Here is a 19,308-nt window from a genome sequence, read left to right on the forward strand (position 1 = left end):
CTGACGGCCGCCATTTTGGTTGAGGGCGGCTCAGCGCCACGTAGGCCGCTGGGGCGGGCCTAGAGGAAACGAGTGGATCTCAGTGTGTAAATGGGTAAAGAACGGTCTTTTTTCACAAGGTTTAGCTGGAAGAGTATGAATAAATACACTCAGTGCCACAGCAGCATGGGTTTTGCCTTCTGTCTTTATCAACACCTCGAAATCTTGGCTACAGGAGACCAAGCCAGGAGAAGAAATGGCAGCTAGGCCCTCAGCCCTTCTTCCGCCCGGCTCCAAAATGGCGGCCACCACACCTAACGCACGCACGGCGTGTGACGTACTTCCGGCGTAGCGCTGGTGGCTGTAGGTTCTTAAGGGGTGGGAGCGAGTAGGGGAGGGGGGTTTGTTTGTATCTCTTTACTGTGCTGGAAGGAATTGAGCTGGGTATGAGGAGCCGCCGTATCCCATACAGGTACCAAAGCTTCGGGATGAGATGGTTGGAGGGGTGGTGAGACCGCAAAGCATCGCTGTGTTACGGTGCTGAGGATGTGATGGTGTTAAGGGAGTGCCACGCTGGGCCTATCCCAGGTCCTATGTTTATGAGGGGGGTATGTGGGGTAATAGGGGCTTATTCCATGTATTTGAGGCCTGTAAAGTCGTATTTGGAGCTCTCAGATCAGCTGGACCCGAGGTTTGTGCTCCCAGCAGAGTGAGGCCTTTAACAATCCAAAGTCCTCTGATAGAGATAACAGAAATCTGACACAGTTCCTTGTGGCGTATGTTTCTTTTAATATGGCTTTATATTCAAGGAGCCTTAGAATAAATCATTCATTTCTAGCCCATACTGTGGGCTGTGGATTGAAAGTGACCCTAAAACCCATCCATTTCCAACCCTTATTGTGGTCTGTGTGCTCCCAACCTGGTCATACTGCTCAGTGCTCCGTTGAGAGGCCAGTGCTCTCCCCAGAACACCTCTTCTTTCAGTATATTTGTTTATATGTTTTTCTGTGCTTGGGGAGAAGCTTTATTAATGACATGATATTCTGTAGTTTTTAACTTGTGTGTGTTTTTTTCCTTGTTGTTTTTAGGTTATTCAAAATACTGGCTGATTAAACACGAAGGAAAAACGATGATGTCAAGGCAGGCCTTTCTCTGCGGTTTGGGATCTCTGTATTTGTCCCTTCTGTTTGTATTTCTTCTGATGGATGTTTATGCAAGGCCTGCAAATAATTCGGCCCTCAAAGAGAAGCCAGCTGACAGTAAGGATGAGAATGAGATCTTGCCTCCAGATCATTTGAATGGGGTCAAAATGGAGATGGATGGACATCTCAACAAAGAATTTCATCAAGAAGTTTTTCTGGGAAAAGAGATGGAAGAGTTTGAGGAAGACTCAGAACCCAGGAAAAACAGGAAGAAGCTCATGGTTATCTTTTCAAAGTAAGCTTCAATGTAATTTCTCTATACTAATTAATAAATGTAATAATACACTGCATTACTCTGCTGTAAGTTTAGAGTGATGGTATTTGTCTTCCAAAGGAACTGCAGCAAAAGAGCAAAGCTAAGCTTTGGCTTTACCTCTTAACCTGTCTTTGTGTCAGCCTGTGAGTTCTTGCACTGGCACCTTTGCAGTTCTCCTCCCCATCTCACCTAGGGAGGGTGAGCAAGCAGGTGTGCAGTGCTGAGCAGCTGCCAGGTTGAACCACAGCACCACTAGATGGCAGAACTAGTTTTATTTTCCATGGTTGCTATTGTGGATTATTGTAGCAGATTACCTTGGTTGATGGGACATGAAACCAGAAGGCTTAACAGAACCTTTTTTTTTTTCTGTAACCTTTTTATTAGCAGGGAAAAGGGGCCAATCAACACTTCTTCTTATTTTTTTATTCTTTTTAACTTGTGTTCTCCTGACTAAAGGCAATGAAAACAAATAGGAGAACCAGGCTGCTTTGTCTATTTACAGTTCTTTACTACACGGTGTGGTGTTCAGACTGCTAGCTTTATTAGGATATATATAAATGTAAATAGCAAGATTGTGATGAGAAGCTTTCAGTTTCTTTACTGCTGTATGTCTATTGGAAACATTCACATGAGGGTTAGTAATATATAATTGTAATAGTAATTGCTCTGAGCAATGCTCAGGTCTTGACTTAAATAAGTTGGGTTATCTATACATTTCTTACAGTGTGCTGCAGCTTGGCATACGTAGGTGGGCCTTTACGGGAGGAAAGGAGGAAGAGGAAAGATGTTGAAAGCAATTGAATCTATTTATGGTGATGATGATTTCACTAAGTCACTGAGCAACCTGATCTAGTGTCTGATATAGTGATTAACAACCTCACCTATAGCAGCAGGGTTGGATCTGGGTGATTTTGAGTTTGCTTCTGATCACATCACTTCTAATTCAAGTTCATAAATTCAAACTGATTAAGTCATGAGTTTTGTATAGTATTGTAATATGCATGGCTTTTCATTTAGGTTGTCTTTGGTGATGGAGTTGCTTTTGAGAGTTTAGAAGCTGAGCGCCCTTCTATGATTTGCATTTTGCTGATGTTTTACAGCCCCAGTTTTGTGGTTCATAAACAGAAGTCTAGATTTCAGCAGAGTGCCTTGTCTTGATGGTAATAGGTGAGGTCAGAGGCTTAAATACACCTTCCCGTTAACTACTACCACATACAGACATGTTTTTCCTTTATTTAATGTTAATAGATGTATTCTTTTAGACTGTATATACTGGATGGTTCCCAAGGCATACCTTTTCTTCAGCTCTGTAGGTGAACATGCTGCTGCCTTGCTCCCCCTATGTTGCACTGTTGTCCTTGAGGGACCTGAAAGTGTGAATCTGAACATCTGAGTGGCCAGCTATTTATTAATAACCTTTTAGACCTTTGGACAGGTGGCCACAGGAGACTGATTTTAAATGGCTTGTGCTTGGGAAATGGGACACAAGTGTTTAACAGCTGTTCTTCCAGGCTTGACATCTTCAATGCAGCCCTTACTATAGGGTTCTGTAGGAACCTTCCTATCTGCCAGGTCAGGAAAATAGGGCAAGACATCCCAAGGATCCTACAGTCTTGAGATGGTGCTTTGAGTCACGTCTACTGATGATTCTACAGGAAGCATGATCAAGCTGTGTTTTTTTGGCTCTGATTTGTACTTTTTTAGCAGAACAGTGGTGTACTTTGAGCTAGAAGAGCATTAAATGGGTATTTTTTTCCTACCTTTCTTCTTACTTACAATGTGGAAGCAGTAAGTTTGAGAGCTTTGATCTGAAGAAACTACAACATTAAACACTGAGGTGGAAAACACATTTTCCCTTCTCATTTCTGTCAGCACCTACCCCATATCAAAACCCCCCACTGCTCACCTGGTGAGTGCAAGACAACACAAGTGGAACGTGACCACTGTGCTCATCTTGCTGTTGTTTGGTGAAGAGTTGCTGAGTCTGTGAATAAATAGGTCAAAATGTGTTTACAGTATTTTAAAACAGCGTTAATGTGTTTCAGAAGATCAGATGCTGGCGTTGTTATTTGTCTTAAGCCTGTAACATTTAGGTGACATTTAAATGCATTCACATTTAATAGCTTGAGTTTCAGTGATAACGCTTCAAGTAGTTTTAAGACTAGTTCAGTTTAAAGAAAAAAACACAACTTGGCAGCCTTTATCTGTTTGAATCAGAGTGGTTTTGTTTTGCTTTAAATAGAATCTTGCCTTTTAAATGTTACTGATTTCAGTTTTAAACATTGTTACCTTTTTTGTAATAAAATAATCGTATGCTAAAAAAAAACCCACCCCCCAAAGTGGCAGGTTACTGTCTTTGTTCATCTGTTATTTTTATATCCTCTTTAATGAAATAAGTATTAATGGCATTGCTCATTTGGCAGTCTGTTTTGATAAAGCAGTATTCGTAGTATGAGGGGTAGGACAGTGGGCTGTCAGGTTGGACACATCTTTTATTCATCTCACTAACTGAATTATGAGCATAAGTGTTTCTCAACAGGTCTAGCAGCATTGCTCAGTAACACTGTACAGGTTTGTATTTTGACAGAGCAAAGTGAGCCTGCTAGCACTAAAACTATGGGAACAAGTGTACATGCAAAGCTTTTGCAATGTGCCTGTTTAAGGGTTAAAGTGTATTGCCTGTAGTGCGTTACTGGGGATCAAGTGATCATTAAGGCAACTTGATTTTTGTTTTCCCCCCCACTTATAAGGTCTATGTAGTGTAGAATTCTTCAGAAGTCCTTGCACTGAGATGTTCACCTTTTCCATTGTTTTTAATTGCTGCAAAGAATATGATGTGATCGAGGCAGGCATGTAAAGGCAGCTTATCTGTAAGCTTCAGAGACTTTGGAAAAACAAGGGAAAAAAGACTTGCAAAGTTAAATGGAGGGGGAGTTACTGATTTGGGAGATTCTTAGTGCAGAAATTTGTCACAGTAGTGAAAGTTTGCAAGAGCTGGCAGTTGACTATTATGAGCCATTAGGATATTATCAGTATTTGTAGTTTCCTCTAGAAATGTACTCAAAAGCATAGTATCGAAATGAGTTAAGTTACAGCCAAGTGAAACATGGTAGAATGTTTTTGAACTAGGCAGTTACCTGCTGTACCTGCCTGTAGAAGGATGGATGTGAAAAACAAGGGAGCTTTTCTACTATAAGCCCAGAGTCTATCCTCTGTATTAATCCTCTATGTAATCCTTTCAGTTAAAAAAAAAAAGAATTAAATCTTGTCTGCTGTTCTTTCACAGAGTGGATATAGATAATGATAAAAAGATAAGTGCTAAAGAGATGCAGCGCTGGATCATGGAAAAGACAGATGAACATTTCCAGGAAGCTGTGGAAGAGAATAAAATGCATTTCCGTGCTGTGGACCCTGATGGTGATGGTAAGATAAAGTGTTTCTTCTGCCTCCTGTGACATAAACAGGTTATTTTCACAAGGCCCGTCTGCTGTAAGGAAACAGGAAAGTGAATCAGGTGGTAGTTCTCATAAAGTTTATTGTGATGGTCTTGTTCACAAATTAGACCCAAAGTTCCCATTTTTTGCTATACTAAGTCATGTCTGAGATATGGCTCTCTCTTACAGGTCATGTTTCCTGGGATGAATATAAAATCAAGTTTTTGGCAAGTAAAGGATTTAATGAGAAAGAAATCGCAGAGAAGATCAAAAACAATGAAGAGCTGAAAATAGATGAAGAAAGTAAGTGGAGGCTGTTGGAGTCTGGTTTGTTGCTTTAATTCTGTTCTTTTGCTTTCCCAGAGCCTGAGTATCAGATCTGTTCTTAATGCTGGAGTAATATTTTGGTTGTTCTGCTAATACAGAACGTGTAAAACATAAGGCAGAAATACTTGAAGTGTTTCTAAATCACATCTGCACTCACAGCCCTCTTGATGCAAATATTTAACATTGCTTCCTTATTTGTTACTTCCTATGTGAGCAGTTGCAGGTGTCTGTGTTTTATGGTCTGCTGAAGTTTGTTAATCTGTGTTATCTGTGGACCATTGCATTATTACCTGGAGTATCAGCTTCCCTGTTGCCTCAAATGACAAGTAGCTGGAAGTACCCGATTTCTGCTCTAAAACTGAGTATGTATGCCGAAATAGTGTGTATCTACGTATGTTGGTGTTCTGTTCAAACAGGCACTGCAAAAGATTCTAGAAGTTAATAGCAGAAGGTTACCTAACAGTTGTTTCATGTTTCCTTTAAGCTCCCTACTGAGAGATTTTTTTCAGATTAGTGAGATTGATCATTTCTTCCTTACTACTTTTGAAACTTTCATTTGAATCTGACTTGTTGCAAACATGGCAATGCTTGAGATTAACCTGCCCACATCTAAAAGCATTCAAATTTTATTGTTAAGTAAAACATCGAGCCTTAGCCTTTCCTTGCAGGAATTAGTCATTTAAAAATGGGTTTTATTTTCCACTTATCAAAAAGCAACTAAAATGCAAATGGGCCTCTGAGTTCTGTGGCAGGGAAAACACCTGTACAGCATGTTCTATGGCAGTGTGGTTAATAGCTACAGTTTACAAGAATGCTCATCAGATAAATCATGTACTGAATATGGGGGGAAAATGTATATAATTCTTCTACCTGGGTAGGAAGCCTTATTTGGGAAAACCAAATGAATTCCATTGCTTGCTGAAGATGATAGTGCTGAGTAAAAGGACTTTTAATGTCTGTACAATTAGAAAATAACTGAACATGGGAATCAAGGCAAGGTCTGGGTTTTAGGCGGAAGCTGATGCAGATGTCTAGCACGTTACAGTGTAGAAGTCAGGTCATATCTGGGGACACAACCTGTTTTAACTTACTCAGATAACTGCGGTTTCAACTGATTAGTGACAGTTGAATTTCATTAAGGACTTGAAAAGCAGGCAAAAAGGGAGGCCTCTCTTATGACTTCTAATGTTTCATAATCTGATTATCCAGCGCTAACTGGTGTTTTTGAAATAACTAAATCTTTCCATTTACAAACTGACTTTGAGATTCATATTAGGACTCCAAAGAATTTTATTACTCTTCACACAAAAAACCCCACATACTGGAGGCTTAACTTGTAATTGCAACTATTTTTTCAAAATAAGTGTAGATGCTACCATGCCTGCATCTCTTTTTATTGTAACTCATGCAACCAAAGGCATGCTGGAGATATGGAAGACAGCTTATTAAACGAATTATATATATTATGCCATGAATGTGGTCTTTCAGAGCTTCTTTACAACTTGTGAAATGCCCGTGCTTCATTTTTCATGTTTGTTAGTTCATCTTACAGATATGGTGTGCCACAGACTGTATTTTTTTTTCCTATGTGTCATTTAGAAAATGCCTACACCAGAGAAAGAATGCTCTGCACAGGTATTTATTTCCTGTTTGGTTACGTTCAAGACCACCGCTGCTTGTAATGTTTGTGCTGTGAGCTGCAGGGTGGCTTTTCATCAAGTCACTGGTGTGGTTTTAGTGGAAACTCATGTTTAAATTACGAACCCCATTTGAATTTAGGAAAATTTCACTTAAAAGTGCCTTTTGGCATGATGTAAGATGAAATAGGCGGAGCTGTAAAAAGATTACTGGTGTTATTGTGTTTATTTGTATGTGGGTGATTAGGACTTGCATTTGTTCTTTGTAGCAGAAATATTTACCTTCATTTTACTAGGAAGCAAAACATGTGCTTTTTGGTATGGAATAGATAAGGCAGCCAAAAGGAGTAATGAGTGCTTATATCCTGAATTAACTGGAAATCAAGTGTATTTCTTAGTGCTTTGTTTTAACATCTGTATTTTGTAGAGTTTACCACTCAATAATTCAAATATTTAGGCTGAAATACGGGACGCTGTTTGAGTATTCCTTGGAAGCTGAGACATGAAGTAGCTGGTTCATAGGTCATCCTTGTTTAAACAGTTATTAATAGACAACGATATATTTTAAAACCTGCGAATAGGTTAAACATGTGTTTTTAATCTTCTTATATTTCTAGCACAGGAAGTTTTGGATAACCTGAAGGATCGGTGGTACCAAGCTGACAACCCACCTCCCGATATGTTATTGAACGAAGAAGAGTTCTTATCCTTTCTTCATCCAGAGCACAGCAGGGGAATGCTGAAGTTTATGGTCAAAGAAATCATCCGAGATTTGGGTACACCATTTTAACAGATGTTTTCTTGGGAGGTGTTTTTAGGTCCCTGTAGTGTTGTGGCTCAGTCTGGAGTTTTGGAATGTCTTGTTTAATCCTATATGTATGTACACTGTTAGCATAACTCCACAGAGATGCCAGCATCTGTATTATTCAAGACTAGATTTAACCTCTTTTTGTTAAAGAGCAGCATAACATTGTACATTACTAAGGTTTTCTGTGTGCTTCTTACAGAGCAGCTCAGCTGAAACCACTTCACACTCAAAGGCTGCTGCTTTTTAGGGTCTCTAGCAATAGGAGACAGCATCTGATGAATATGAAAATATTCTGATGTGAATGGTCGGTGAGGAAGGCAATACTTGCTTTGTGTTTCTGCAGCATAGCAACCATGTAAGAATTGTGATATACAGTGCTGGAAATGGAAGTATATTGTTGAGCTTTTCACTGATATTTCTACTAATATTTTTCCTATGGAGTCAATAGTTAGCATGCTTGGAAAAGAAAATAATGAAGAGAGTAAGTGAACTCCTACTTAGTGAGTAGTTGATTTAATAAAGATGGAGTTCTACTTGAATTCTGATGGGAGGGTGGATACAGCTGTCAAACACTTATGCTGCAACAGATTAATTAAAAATAACTAAATAAAAATGAATAGCAGCTGTAGAATCAATCCCCAGCCTTGCCAGCTGGTGTATCTTTCAGACATGGTTGAGTACTTTGTTTTTTTGCATACTGACAGGTTCTAAAACACTGTGTGGGTGCCATAATAAACCCTTCTGCTAACCAGAGGTATAAGCAGTAGCCAGTTCTTTTGTGGCACAGTCAGGATTGTGGAAACACAATCCAGCTGTACTAGTGACACCTCTAATGTGAAGGAATATCTCATTTCTAATGGACATTAAACAAGTAAGTTTCAGTTACTGTGTATTTCTGTTGTAGATCAAGATGGAGATAAGAAACTTACCCTTTCAGAGTTCATTTCGTTACCTGTTGGTACTGTAGAGAACCAGCAAGCTCAAGACATTGATGATGATTGGGTAAAAGACAGAAGGAAGGAATTTGAGGAGGTCATTGATGCTAACCATGATGGTATTGTCACAATGGAAGAGCTGGAGGTAAGTCTCTCAAAAACAGTTCTAGTGTTCTTAAAATCAAGAGGTGTTCTTTAAATATAGGATCGAGGCTGCCTTAGAGATCTTGAAGTCCAGAAATATTTGAATTAGCAGTCTGCCAAATCTTGGACTGTAGCACTGTTCCGTGGTGCTCAGAAGGAAGCATGTTGTAATGCTTTTTCCTGGAGGAGGAGGACCTTTTCCTAGCATTGCTCTTATTAATAGGTATGGTTTTAGGGTTTGTTTTCTCTGTAATGTAGATGCTTGCATGGATATGTAGTGCATGAAAACAAGCCACGGATTTCATTTAGTGGGACAGTGAGTCATACTTGCAGAACAAGTAACTGGCAATGTGTTCATTTAAAAAAAAAGAAAGCAAAAAAACTTGTATCAAATGAAGCAGCCCTGGGGCCTTGTAGACTAGAGAACAGCAGAGATCTCGTGTCTTTCCGAGTGTTTTTTTTACTTTAAAATGAAGTTTTAAGTGTGGATTCTAGTTCATGACCTCTTCAGACTCATATGCGGACGTAGGGATTCTTTCCAAATAATTCTGTCCACTGAAGAATCTACCAGAATGTGCATGTGCTTGTAGTGATTGCTGATGATTTTCTTGTTCTAGGAATATATGGATCCTATGAATGAATACAATGCCCTAAACGAAGCAAAGCAAATGATAGCGGTTGCAGACGAGAATCAAAACCATCACTTAGAGCTGGAGGAGATCCTGAAATACAGCGAATACTTCACAGGCAGCAAACTTATGGACTATGCACGGAATGTCCATGAGGAGTTCTGACCTCGCTCGCTTTTCCAGAGCTCTGAAGCACTTTCCTGCTTTTGAAAAACAAAACAGAAAAAATTCAACACTCACAAAGTTTCCTTGCTGCTATCTGTGTTATATGCATACTGTGTTGTACTAAAAAAACCTTCCGTCCGTATAGAAGATCTACAGCTTTGTTGCCTTTGGTATGTAAAATTGAAAACCAAGTCCAAAAATAATGAGGCAGGTACTGGACCACATGAGTTCACCCTGTTTTATGCAGTAAATCCAGCTGAAGTTCCAGCTGCTTTTGGCTTAATTACATTTGATGGAGGCATCTTAAATATTTAACATTCTTTGTTGCCCCTCCTAGCTGCTGACCCATGGGAAATCACCAATAAACACTGAAAGACGTTGGCTTTTGTAAAGGGGACTATGGTTCAGATAAATGTTCTAACCTCATGAGGGTATCCATTCATAGACTGATTGGGAATACGGTTTCACTCAGCAAATCATCCCTTTGTATTTTGTTTATGGTCAAATCAATTTCAAAGTTTTGTGGGTTTCTTTCATGAAGAAGATCAGTAAATTGTATCAGGATGCTGCTGCCTGGGCTGTTGTTGCTGTGTGTGTATTTTTTTTCCAGTCACGCTCAGTTCTTTTCTTACTGTTCATTGATATGTGTGGTCAATACACATGTAATGATATCTGTACTCAGTATCAATGGGTTACTTGCTTATTGTCATTGTTTATGTCTTGAGATTCAGTTCTTACTGGATTTGACTTCACTTAAACACTGTTGCTGATTAGTTAGTTCCAGCAAATGCTGTTCTCATCGTGAGTTTCCAGTAACTGTTGCAGGTATTCATGAGTCAGGAGAAAAGATGAGAGCCATATTCCTGAGATTCCTCGTTCATCTGTGGTAATCCAGTATGTTTTTCAAGGCATTTTAACCTAGCTATGCATTGCTGAGAATTTAATCCAGGTTCTGCAGCCATAACAGAACTTAAAGAGCTATGAAAAATGCTCACTTAAAATGCTTGAGAAGCTCTTCTGTACCTACTTAAAAAGAAAACTTGTGCCAGGTTATTTTTGTGTGCATTCCAGAGGTTGCACAAGGCAAAGGGCTTCACCTAGTTGTGAAGTGAACTTAAAAGTGATCGTTGAGACTGGTGTAGATACTTGTTTTTGTCCAAATTAGCGATGCCCACATACGTTAAGGTTGGGAGAAATACATTCTTTGCTTCTGAATTGCTTTTGACAGAGCAAAGTGCAGTCAGCACTAGGAAAGTTCTTTTATCAGTCTGTTTTTTGGGTAATCCCTGACAGTCTCATGCGACACAAAGGTCATACCCACTACTGTCTATACTTAAAGTATTTTTACGCTGGTTTCACCTTTACTGTAAAAGCCCTCTTTCTGAGGGGTTGTCTGAAAAATCCCAATAAGATGTTATATTTGATTAAATTTATTCTCTTAATATAATGTAAATATAAGTATTGCTGTCTTTCTGTTTCGTATTCCCTACTTTTTTTGGTTTGTTTTTTGTTAAATGGCTTGTTTCAGAGTCTTTATATACATATCTCATTTTGTATTGAGTTTTTTTTCTTTGTGGTTTGGAAATGCTCTGGTTTTAGGTTTCTCAATGAATGGGAAGAATTGAAACCCATCAGAGGAGAATTTCATTTGTATTAAAGCATCCTTAATGAGAATGTGAGTGCTTCATTGCTGATGTAACATTTTAGGGCTTTTCAGTTTAAATGTAGGTAGCAGACTCTTAACCATCCCTTGCTTCTGAACATGATGAGTTTGCATTTTCAGTTTCTTACTGGAAAAAAAAAGAAGTCTTAATATTGCTGGGGGAATAACTGAGTCATGAGGCATAAAGCCACTAAGGTGTCACTAAGTGCAATATTACATGAGAAGGAGGTTTGGGTATCTTGTGCGTGCAGATTGCGTGTGAAGGTGGTTAAGTTCAGCTGCTTTACTTTCCCTCTCAGCTCTGCTTCCTTTTGGAAGGGTTGGCTTTCAGGTGTAAGTTCTTTTCCACAGCTGATTGTTTTCTGGAATGCTGGGATAACAGGAGAAGTAGAAAAGTACCCTTTTGCCTTAGTATTCTGTCTTCCCTGCTACATGTAAGCAGTCACAGAAGGGATATTGCTGTTCAGAGCTTTCTGGTTCTGCAGGTTAACTGGCAGTCCAAGTCTGTTCCAGTTAGTTCTTCCGTGTTTACATGTAGATGGACAATACATCCCCTTTAGGTGGTCTAGATGTGTTTTTAACTGCTGAAAATAAAATATCTGGTTACTGTGGAACGTCTCATTTATTTGGGCTTTATGTAGGAGTTGAAGTCTCTTGGCACGGGAAGACCCTTAAATTTGTGTTCTATATTAGTAGAATTCCAGTAATGAACATGAAAAATGAAAGCCATTAATTCTTAGTGTGATCACCTTGTTCTCTACTGTATGTCCTTCTGTAGGTGAGAGGTGGACTGCAGTGTCTGTGCTGTGTGGAACAAAACAGGCATCAAAGGCAGCTGATACGTGAATATCACATCCTTTGCTTTCACAGAGCACACCTCTACCAGAAAGATTTCCTTCCTTTGGAACAAATGGTAAAAGTGACATCAGCCTCTACTTTTGAGTCAGGAGCACACATACCTCTCTCCGATGGCAATACAGGGAGTGTGATGTTACAAGTCCAGAAGTAAACTGTATATCTCACAGCTATTGCTAGCGTGGAGGATGATTCAGAGGTGGCTCTTCCTAAGCAGAGAAAGGTACTAACAACATTGGTTTTTATGCAGGAGTAAGGAGTGAGTCTCTGTGTGCTGTTTCATTTTGCCTGTGGCACTGGTACGTAATGGTTTTTTGGTGTTGCCTCTATTGCTTTAACTTTGCAATAACAAGGAGCATCTCTTCTAGTTCTCCTAATGTTGAAACTTTGCTTTAGCAGTTGGCAGAGCGATGCGTACCTGATTAGAAGCACTCTCTTTTAAGACTATGCAATAGCCTTCTTGTAATACTACTTAGCATGCTGTCTTTCTGCCTTTGAATACAGTTCTGAACTATTTGAGTTGGGCTTGCCAGGGGGTGGGAAGTAAAGCGAGGGCGTGGAACACATTGGGAATTTCCCAGCAGCTGACATAAGAATTTGTTCTGATTGCCAGTAGTTTACAATCTGCTCCTCCAAGAGTTTGCTGCTGACAGAACAGAGTTTCCTTTCCTAGGGCTGTAGAGTTACATCATGACGGCTGTAGGTTTTTACTTGCGTTTTTCTACTGTTTTGTTTTTGCTGCTTGTGGTCACTTCGACCCATTGCTTGGGTTTGAAATGCAAAGAACATGAATATCCTTTTGGTTCAAAATGCTGCAAGGATTGTGCACCTGGTAAGTAACCCTCACTGTATATTGATTGTACTTGTTTGATAGGATATCAGTCAGTTAATAACTTGTGAGTGGTAGAAAATGTGAAGATTTTCATCAAGACATTTGGAAGTATAACAAAAAAAATCATATGAGGATTTTTTTCCTCATTTTAAAGGGGCAGGTTATCTTGTAACTTATTGGACTTATATATCTAGGAGTGCGACATTTCTGTGGCTCAGTTTCCCTTTGTGCTGGTGCTGCATTTTCACTGTGTTACCTGAGAAAAGATGGGAGGAATTGTTACCTATGAAAGAGGATTTCAACCCAGAAATCCTGAATAATGACCAAAAAAACCCCTTAGGTTATTCTCTTGCTATAGATGTTTTTTAAGCTTTCTTTCCTAGCATGGCTTATTGGTGTTTTTCAGGTAAACTATTAAAAATCAAAGTATCTTAAATGATAGGTGCCCAACTTGCTTTTCTTGTTAGTCTGTGAGGAAATTCTTCAAAGGCGCTTTCTCTTTCCGTAACTGTCTGCTACATGAAATCAGTACTATGCAGTCTGTCACAGTAGAAATTGAACACGGCGTTGTCTTCAGAGATGCCAGTTGTGATAAGTTTGCATTTGATATGAAACCTTAAACTTGAGGCAGTCTGCGAGAATATGGATTAGTTTAAGCATTTAACTTCAACTATAAGACTCCTGGTCATTAAAGCCATTCATGGTTCCTGCTGCCTGTGCTGTATGAAGATAAGCTAGTGAGATAGAGGGATTTTTGTTTCATGCTCTGAATTTGGTCGTTAATCCGCTGTTTCATTTTGTGCAAGCAGTTTTGCTTGCTATCCTTGGCATCCCATTGCATAAATCTGATCTTCTGTGATTGTGCTTTGATATGATACTGCTTAATATCTTTAAGGGGCAAGTGTTCAGAGCTTGGTTATAAATGCAGTGTGTAATGCACCTATGCTCCTTGGAGCTGCAAGAAATGCCTGCCTTCCATCTTGTTCTGTCTCTGTATGAAGCGGAGCTAGTAAGATATTTGCTACTGCTGCTAATACAGATGAAAATTAAAATACAGCCCTGTTAATTCATGCCTAATGAATGGGCTTTAAGAATGCCAGCTTGGAGTTGAATTGCATGAAGTATCTCATAGCTAAACTGTATGAAGAAGTGGTCTGGAGAAGTGGTGCTTCAAATGCACTGGGAGACTCATTTGGGATCTCAACTCTTTGCAAGTTGCCAAGCCCCTACTAGCCTGTTTTCACTGCTTAATTTAAGCTGACGCTATAGAGCAGCTATTTTAGGGATGCTGGCATGTGTAAATCTGTTAAATATTTCAGCTAGAGTTGTAAGTGAAACTGTGACTTCCTGGACAGTTTGTTCCAGTGCGTGATAATGAAGAAGATTTCCTTCTTATAACAATCAGTTCCTCCTTCTGTGTATTTTAGGTGAAAGAATGAGAAACCGCTGCACAGCGACAACAGACACAGTTTGTGCCCCCTGTCAAGACAATTACTTCAATGCTGAGCACAATCACAACTTCTGCATGAGTTGTACAGTCTGCAACACTAGTAAGTCAGTTGCATTGAGGTCAGTTCTGGCTATGAATCTGGGAGGGAGCCGGTCTTCATGTGCTTTCTCATCTTTTCGAGCTCCCCAAAGGCTGGTAGGCCCAAAGTACTGATTAATTGATGCTTTCTGTTTTCCTTCTTTATTCTGCTGTTTCTAGAGAAGGGAAGCGTGGAAGTGAAGAAGTGTGAGAAGACCTCTGACAGAATTTGCAAGTGCCTTCCTGGTTACATGCCAGATGTCAGATATACGCTGGGAAGTGGTAAGTTAGGGCTGTATGAACTCTCTGACTTCTTGCCTCCACTTCAGATGTTGCTATTTCTAGTACAAGAGCTGTCATCATTTGTTTAATTGGTATCTCTAAGCAAGTATTGTAACAGGGCAGTTGTGCAAACTGCTGCTCTGTAATTTCAGCTGTCAGAAATTGTAATGCTCTGCCCATTAATATCCATAATTAGCCCGTAGAGAAAACAGAAATCATTGTGAGTTGCAGACTAAAATGAACCTCTGAGCATGTTGTGTTACTTCTGTCCCAAGGTAAGTTACTGTTTCTGTAGGCTGTGGGTTTTGTTGTATCTGTTCTAGAAGCTGTTAGTGTAACTATCGCAGAGCTGCCATGCAGATACATTGCGAAACCAGCTTAAATTCTGCTTTTTTCTTTCAGTGTGCTTGGTGTGTCCTGAAGGGTTTTATTCCACAGGAGGAAATGAAAGCTGTCGGCCTTGGACCAAGTGCGTATCGCTCATACCAACACATTCAGAACAGTGGTTTGAGTTTTACTCTGTAGTGATTAATGCCCAAGTCATGATCTGTACAATAAACCAGCAGGGCATACAGTAAAACTATGTTGCTGGTCTTGAGTGGTCTGTGCACTGACTTGAGGCATCCTTCTGCCCCTTCTTCTTCTTCACGTGGAGCACCAATGTATGCAGTTCCTTTTTTAAAGGTCTAGAGATATCTGTAACAAAAAGTTCCCTTTCTAAATGCTGCTGTGCTTCAAGGCTGCTCTGTGCACAGACAGTAAGTAGAGCAGAACTTCATTTTTTCCAGTAATAGCTTTTGATTAACTTAATTCTTATTTACATATCTGTAGAACCTAGAAACGGTGAAGCCCAAGTTTGCATTGATATAACAAGGTTCACAGTTTTTCATTCACTTGTTCCACGGAGGTGGCTTATAAAGTCTTTACTGTAAGTACTTGAAAAACTAAGTAACGTATTTTACATCTCTAGCTGCAGTGCTATTGGGAAAAAGACTCTTCGAGCAGGGACGAAATCAGATAATGCTGTTTGCAGCGACAATGTGACACAACCAGCTACCTCTCAAAGTGCAACACCTACTTTGCATCTTTCCACCAACTACTACAGGAATAATACATCGACTGCAGCGCCTTCACCCACCAAACCCAGCGTGAACCCTTTTGTTGTTTGCCCGGATGCGAACAGCCCCACAGGCACTAACTGGGGTAAGGAGAGGGAATGACCAAGCCTAGTCACTCTGAGAGCTGATTGAGAATGTTTACTTGAAGCTGATTTCATCAGAAATCAGTCTTTCTCAGAACACTTATCTGTATTCTACACAGTCTTTAAGCAAGGCCTGCACAGGATTCCAGTCTATCTGCTAGTTTTCTTTATATGTGGGACTTATGGTCTTTGTGGTCAGGGTTACTGATGGTCTAGCTGATTGCTTATGCGAGATCTGAAGTTCCAGGTTCCTTCTTTTGATGTTAGAAAGCTGTGGAAATTCCATCTAAAATCATAAGTCTTTGTTAATATTTTTTTCTTCTCTTTTGTTTTTCCAGGGTCTCTATCACTTATCCTGATTTGTCTAATACTGCTTATAGTGTCTGGAGTATCCATTTTCATGTTGATTATCCAAGCGGCCAAGAGAGAGAACAAGAGGAGGCCTTGCAGGAATGACCATCAAAGTAAGTTACTCTTTAGGGAGGAAAATATATAGGAAAGAGAATAACCAGGGCCCCTTACTTGGACTTTGGTCATTCCCATCATAATGAAGTCTGCGTGGCTGAGAAGGGTAGCATCATCTGTGCTTAATGGTCATGTTTAATCATCTTCTTCCTCCTGATATGCTGGAGGACATGGACCTTCATGTTGGTGTTGTTATAAAGCAGAGATTAGTTTTCTGTAATGTGCTGATGGAAATGGAGTGAAATTGTTCCTGTACAGCTTTTGATGTGAGTCCTTAGAGCGTTTACATCATTAACTATTTGACTTGATTTGTGTACTTCTTTCTCTCCCATTTTATCTCTCATATTCTTTCTTCCACTGTCCATACAAAAAAAAAAAAGCAACCCCAAAACAAACAACAAGAAAAAGAAAAACCAATCTGTGCATGGAATTCTATTCAGAACAGTGAGGATCCAAAAGTAATCCTCTTTCAAGGAGTAGATTGCAAATTATTTTGCCTATGTGAAAGTGCATTTCCTTCACGTGACCCTTGCAAACACAGGAATGTCTTGACTGAGAAGAACTGACCTCTATATTTGTAATTAAGTGGCAGTCTGGCTCTTTTGCCTTTTTCGTTTCATGGAGTAATGGTTAAAAAGTATATTTTCCTTGTTTCCTACACTTGTTCTTTGGACAGGCTGGAAGGACAACCACTGATCCACATGTCGCCCATAGGTGCCTACGCATCCACTGCCTTGTACAGTATTTCTCTGTTTTCTGTCTTTCAGAAAGGAGCTTTCGAATTCCTATCCAGGAAGAACAAGTTGACTCCAATTCCAGTCTCATAAAAAACTGACTCCACATCATTTTACTGCATCCTGCATTTCTGAGCCAATCAATTGCAACAACAAACGTGACAGAACTTTCAGTTGGTGTATGTGTGGGTGTGTGTTAACTGCTCAATTCTACTTCAGTTCCTTTGGGTCTCTCTGAGTGGCCCTTAGGCATCATAGCTGTTCTTAGTGAGCCATGGTTCCTTTTCTTTAGATGGCTCCTACATGCAGTGTTGCTGTTGCTATGCCTGAGTTTATACAGTCCTTTCCGCATTTCTAACCAATTGTATATATGATGGAAGCCAATTGCCTTTGGAAGGCAGAAAGTCTTCATGAAGCAGTAAGAGATAATCGTCAAGCAGACTGACAAATGGAAGATCCAAAACTTGCTTTAATAACTAGACTTCTATCTTGTCCTGCAACTTTGAGATGCTATGCAGAGCACATCTCAGTGCAGCCCTTTTGAGTGTTTCAGACTAACTCCTAATGGAGTTCTTTGCCTTTTAGGTGGAGGGTCTCCACAATTGAACCTAATTGGCTTCCTCTGTGCTTCCATTTTTTCTTCCAGCTTTTTTGCTTCGCACTCAAAATGAGTGGTATATGTCATCTGTTCCTCCAGAGGCAGTTATCATAGCTGCCAATTCTGGTGGTGGGTTTTTTAATGACTGTTGAGAAATGGCTATTTAATGCCACTTCTTTCTTTTCTTCTTGTCTTTGAGGCAGACCCATTGAGAAGATGTCATGTTAAGTATTGAGCAGCGTCCCCATAGACCAATAAATAGAATTATTCATGACTTCCAAATAGCTCTGGATCCCCAAGAACGTCTATAGAGATCCTCATATATATTAAAAGTAGAATGTGTATTTGCTGCCAGAAGGCAAAAGGAATGGTATCCTTTAGAATGTTATTATTGGAACTGTAGTCCCAAGTAGGGGGAAAGGCAGGGTACAACTTGCCCATGCTGAAGATTTCAGAAGTTGTTGTGAATAATTCACATTCTGTCTGTAAACTCTGCAGTCAGCATACTTTGTTTCCTCTTTGTGGATGTTCTGTTGTGCTGAACAAGCTGGTGTGGTTGTCCTTTACAAGGCTGCTTCAGTCAAGCTTGAACTTCGCTGCATTAAAACAGTTTAAGCTGCTTCTGTCAGATTTGATTGCTTGCTTCACGGGAATGTGGATGCAGGGAGAAACCCAGACAGCAGTTTGGATTTGGGGAAAACCTTTTTCTATGTTAGATTTAGTAGATGTACATGGACATGTTGAACTTCTGCTGGTGAATGGTAGCTTACTGATAGTAACTCCCTAGATGTTCACTTCTGGATCAGAAGAGCTGAAGTTTCAACAGCGCTGTCCATATGGGCCTACAAGGGTTGCACTGTAGCAAAGTATGTATGTATGAAGGTGTATGAAGACGATGTAATAGTGGATAGATGCATAAACTGTGCTTTGACTACTTGTATGGATGCTCACCTTCAACGTGCTGTCAGTGGAACTTCCATTCAGAACTGAAGAAACGTTCTTCAAGTGACCTGCATGCGATTGAAAGCAGGGCTGGTTGTTTGCCTGCATATTGTATGAAATGAATTATTACTTCTGTTGTGGCTTTTCTTTTCTTCACAAGTTAATCAGCATCTGTCTTGGGGAGAGCATTTTAGATAGCACACTGAAAATGTAGTGCCTGAGAGAGAACTGAGATGGTACTGTGGATAGCTTTAGTTGTAATTTAAATACCTCGGTGTAAAAGTTGAAGTGAGCTTGAAGTTTATGTAGTTCAGATGTATTTTTCACATCAAATACTCCTTAGTAGGTAACTTGTTAGGTGTAATAGGTATTTTGTATATGTGGTATTAAAGCATATGACAAAGTATGCGGAAAGAAATGTATTCAAGAATACAACTGTTGGTTGAGAATCATGTTTTTAAACATATGTTTTGTTATATGTTATACATATGGTGTACTTAACGGCTTCCTATTTTGAAGTGCATATACCATGTATGTAAATATTTGTATTATATATGAAGCACAGCAGTGACTTCCTCAAATAAATTGTGGTGGTGGCAAGGTGCACATGTATGGCTTGTATGACTGGATCTAGGCTGGAGCATAGGATGTGCATTGACTCTTCTCAGTAGGTTTCTGTATTGGGGCATTTG

At 39.7% G+C, this 19,308-nt stretch overlaps 2 protein-coding genes across 3 annotated transcripts; both read left to right on the plus strand.

Moving 5' to 3' along the window:
* The first annotated feature begins 320 nt into the window (after nucleotides 1-320).
* On the plus strand, nucleotides 321-11,190 carry SDF4 (stromal cell derived factor 4). Its single transcript, XM_015882650.1, has 7 exons — nucleotides 321-451; nucleotides 1,068-1,416; nucleotides 4,724-4,860; nucleotides 5,061-5,174; nucleotides 7,453-7,611; nucleotides 8,548-8,723; nucleotides 9,340-11,190. Exons 2-7 carry the CDS (start codon nucleotides 1,109-1,111, stop codon nucleotides 9,514-9,516), a joined length of 1,071 nt encoding a protein of 356 aa, XP_015738136.1. The 5' UTR covers nucleotides 321-451; nucleotides 1,068-1,108; the 3' UTR covers nucleotides 9,517-11,190.
* Nucleotides 11,191-11,638: 448 nt separating this feature from the next.
* Nucleotides 11,639-19,228, plus strand: TNFRSF4 (TNF receptor superfamily member 4). 2 transcript variants are annotated; one of them, XM_015882652.2, is made up of 7 exons: nucleotides 11,639-12,866; nucleotides 14,294-14,416; nucleotides 14,575-14,676; nucleotides 15,079-15,145; nucleotides 15,647-15,879; nucleotides 16,216-16,341; nucleotides 17,110-19,228. In XM_015882652.2, exons 1-7 carry the CDS (start codon nucleotides 12,725-12,727, stop codon nucleotides 17,175-17,177), a joined length of 861 nt encoding a protein of 286 aa, XP_015738138.1. In that variant the 5' UTR covers nucleotides 11,639-12,724; the 3' UTR covers nucleotides 17,178-19,228. The 2 variants fall into 2 exon arrangements, with proteins under 2 accessions (XP_015738138.1, XP_015738140.1); XM_015882654.2 differs by having other exon boundaries at nucleotides 11,639-12,257; nucleotides 17,110-19,222.
* Nucleotides 19,229-19,308: the final 80 nt, after the last annotated feature.

The sequence above is a fragment of the Coturnix japonica genome, chromosome 21 (assembly GCF_001577835.2).
Source record: "Coturnix japonica isolate 7356 chromosome 21, Coturnix japonica 2.1, whole genome shotgun sequence".
NCBI classification, from domain to species: domain Eukaryota; kingdom Metazoa; phylum Chordata; class Aves; order Galliformes; family Phasianidae; genus Coturnix; species Coturnix japonica.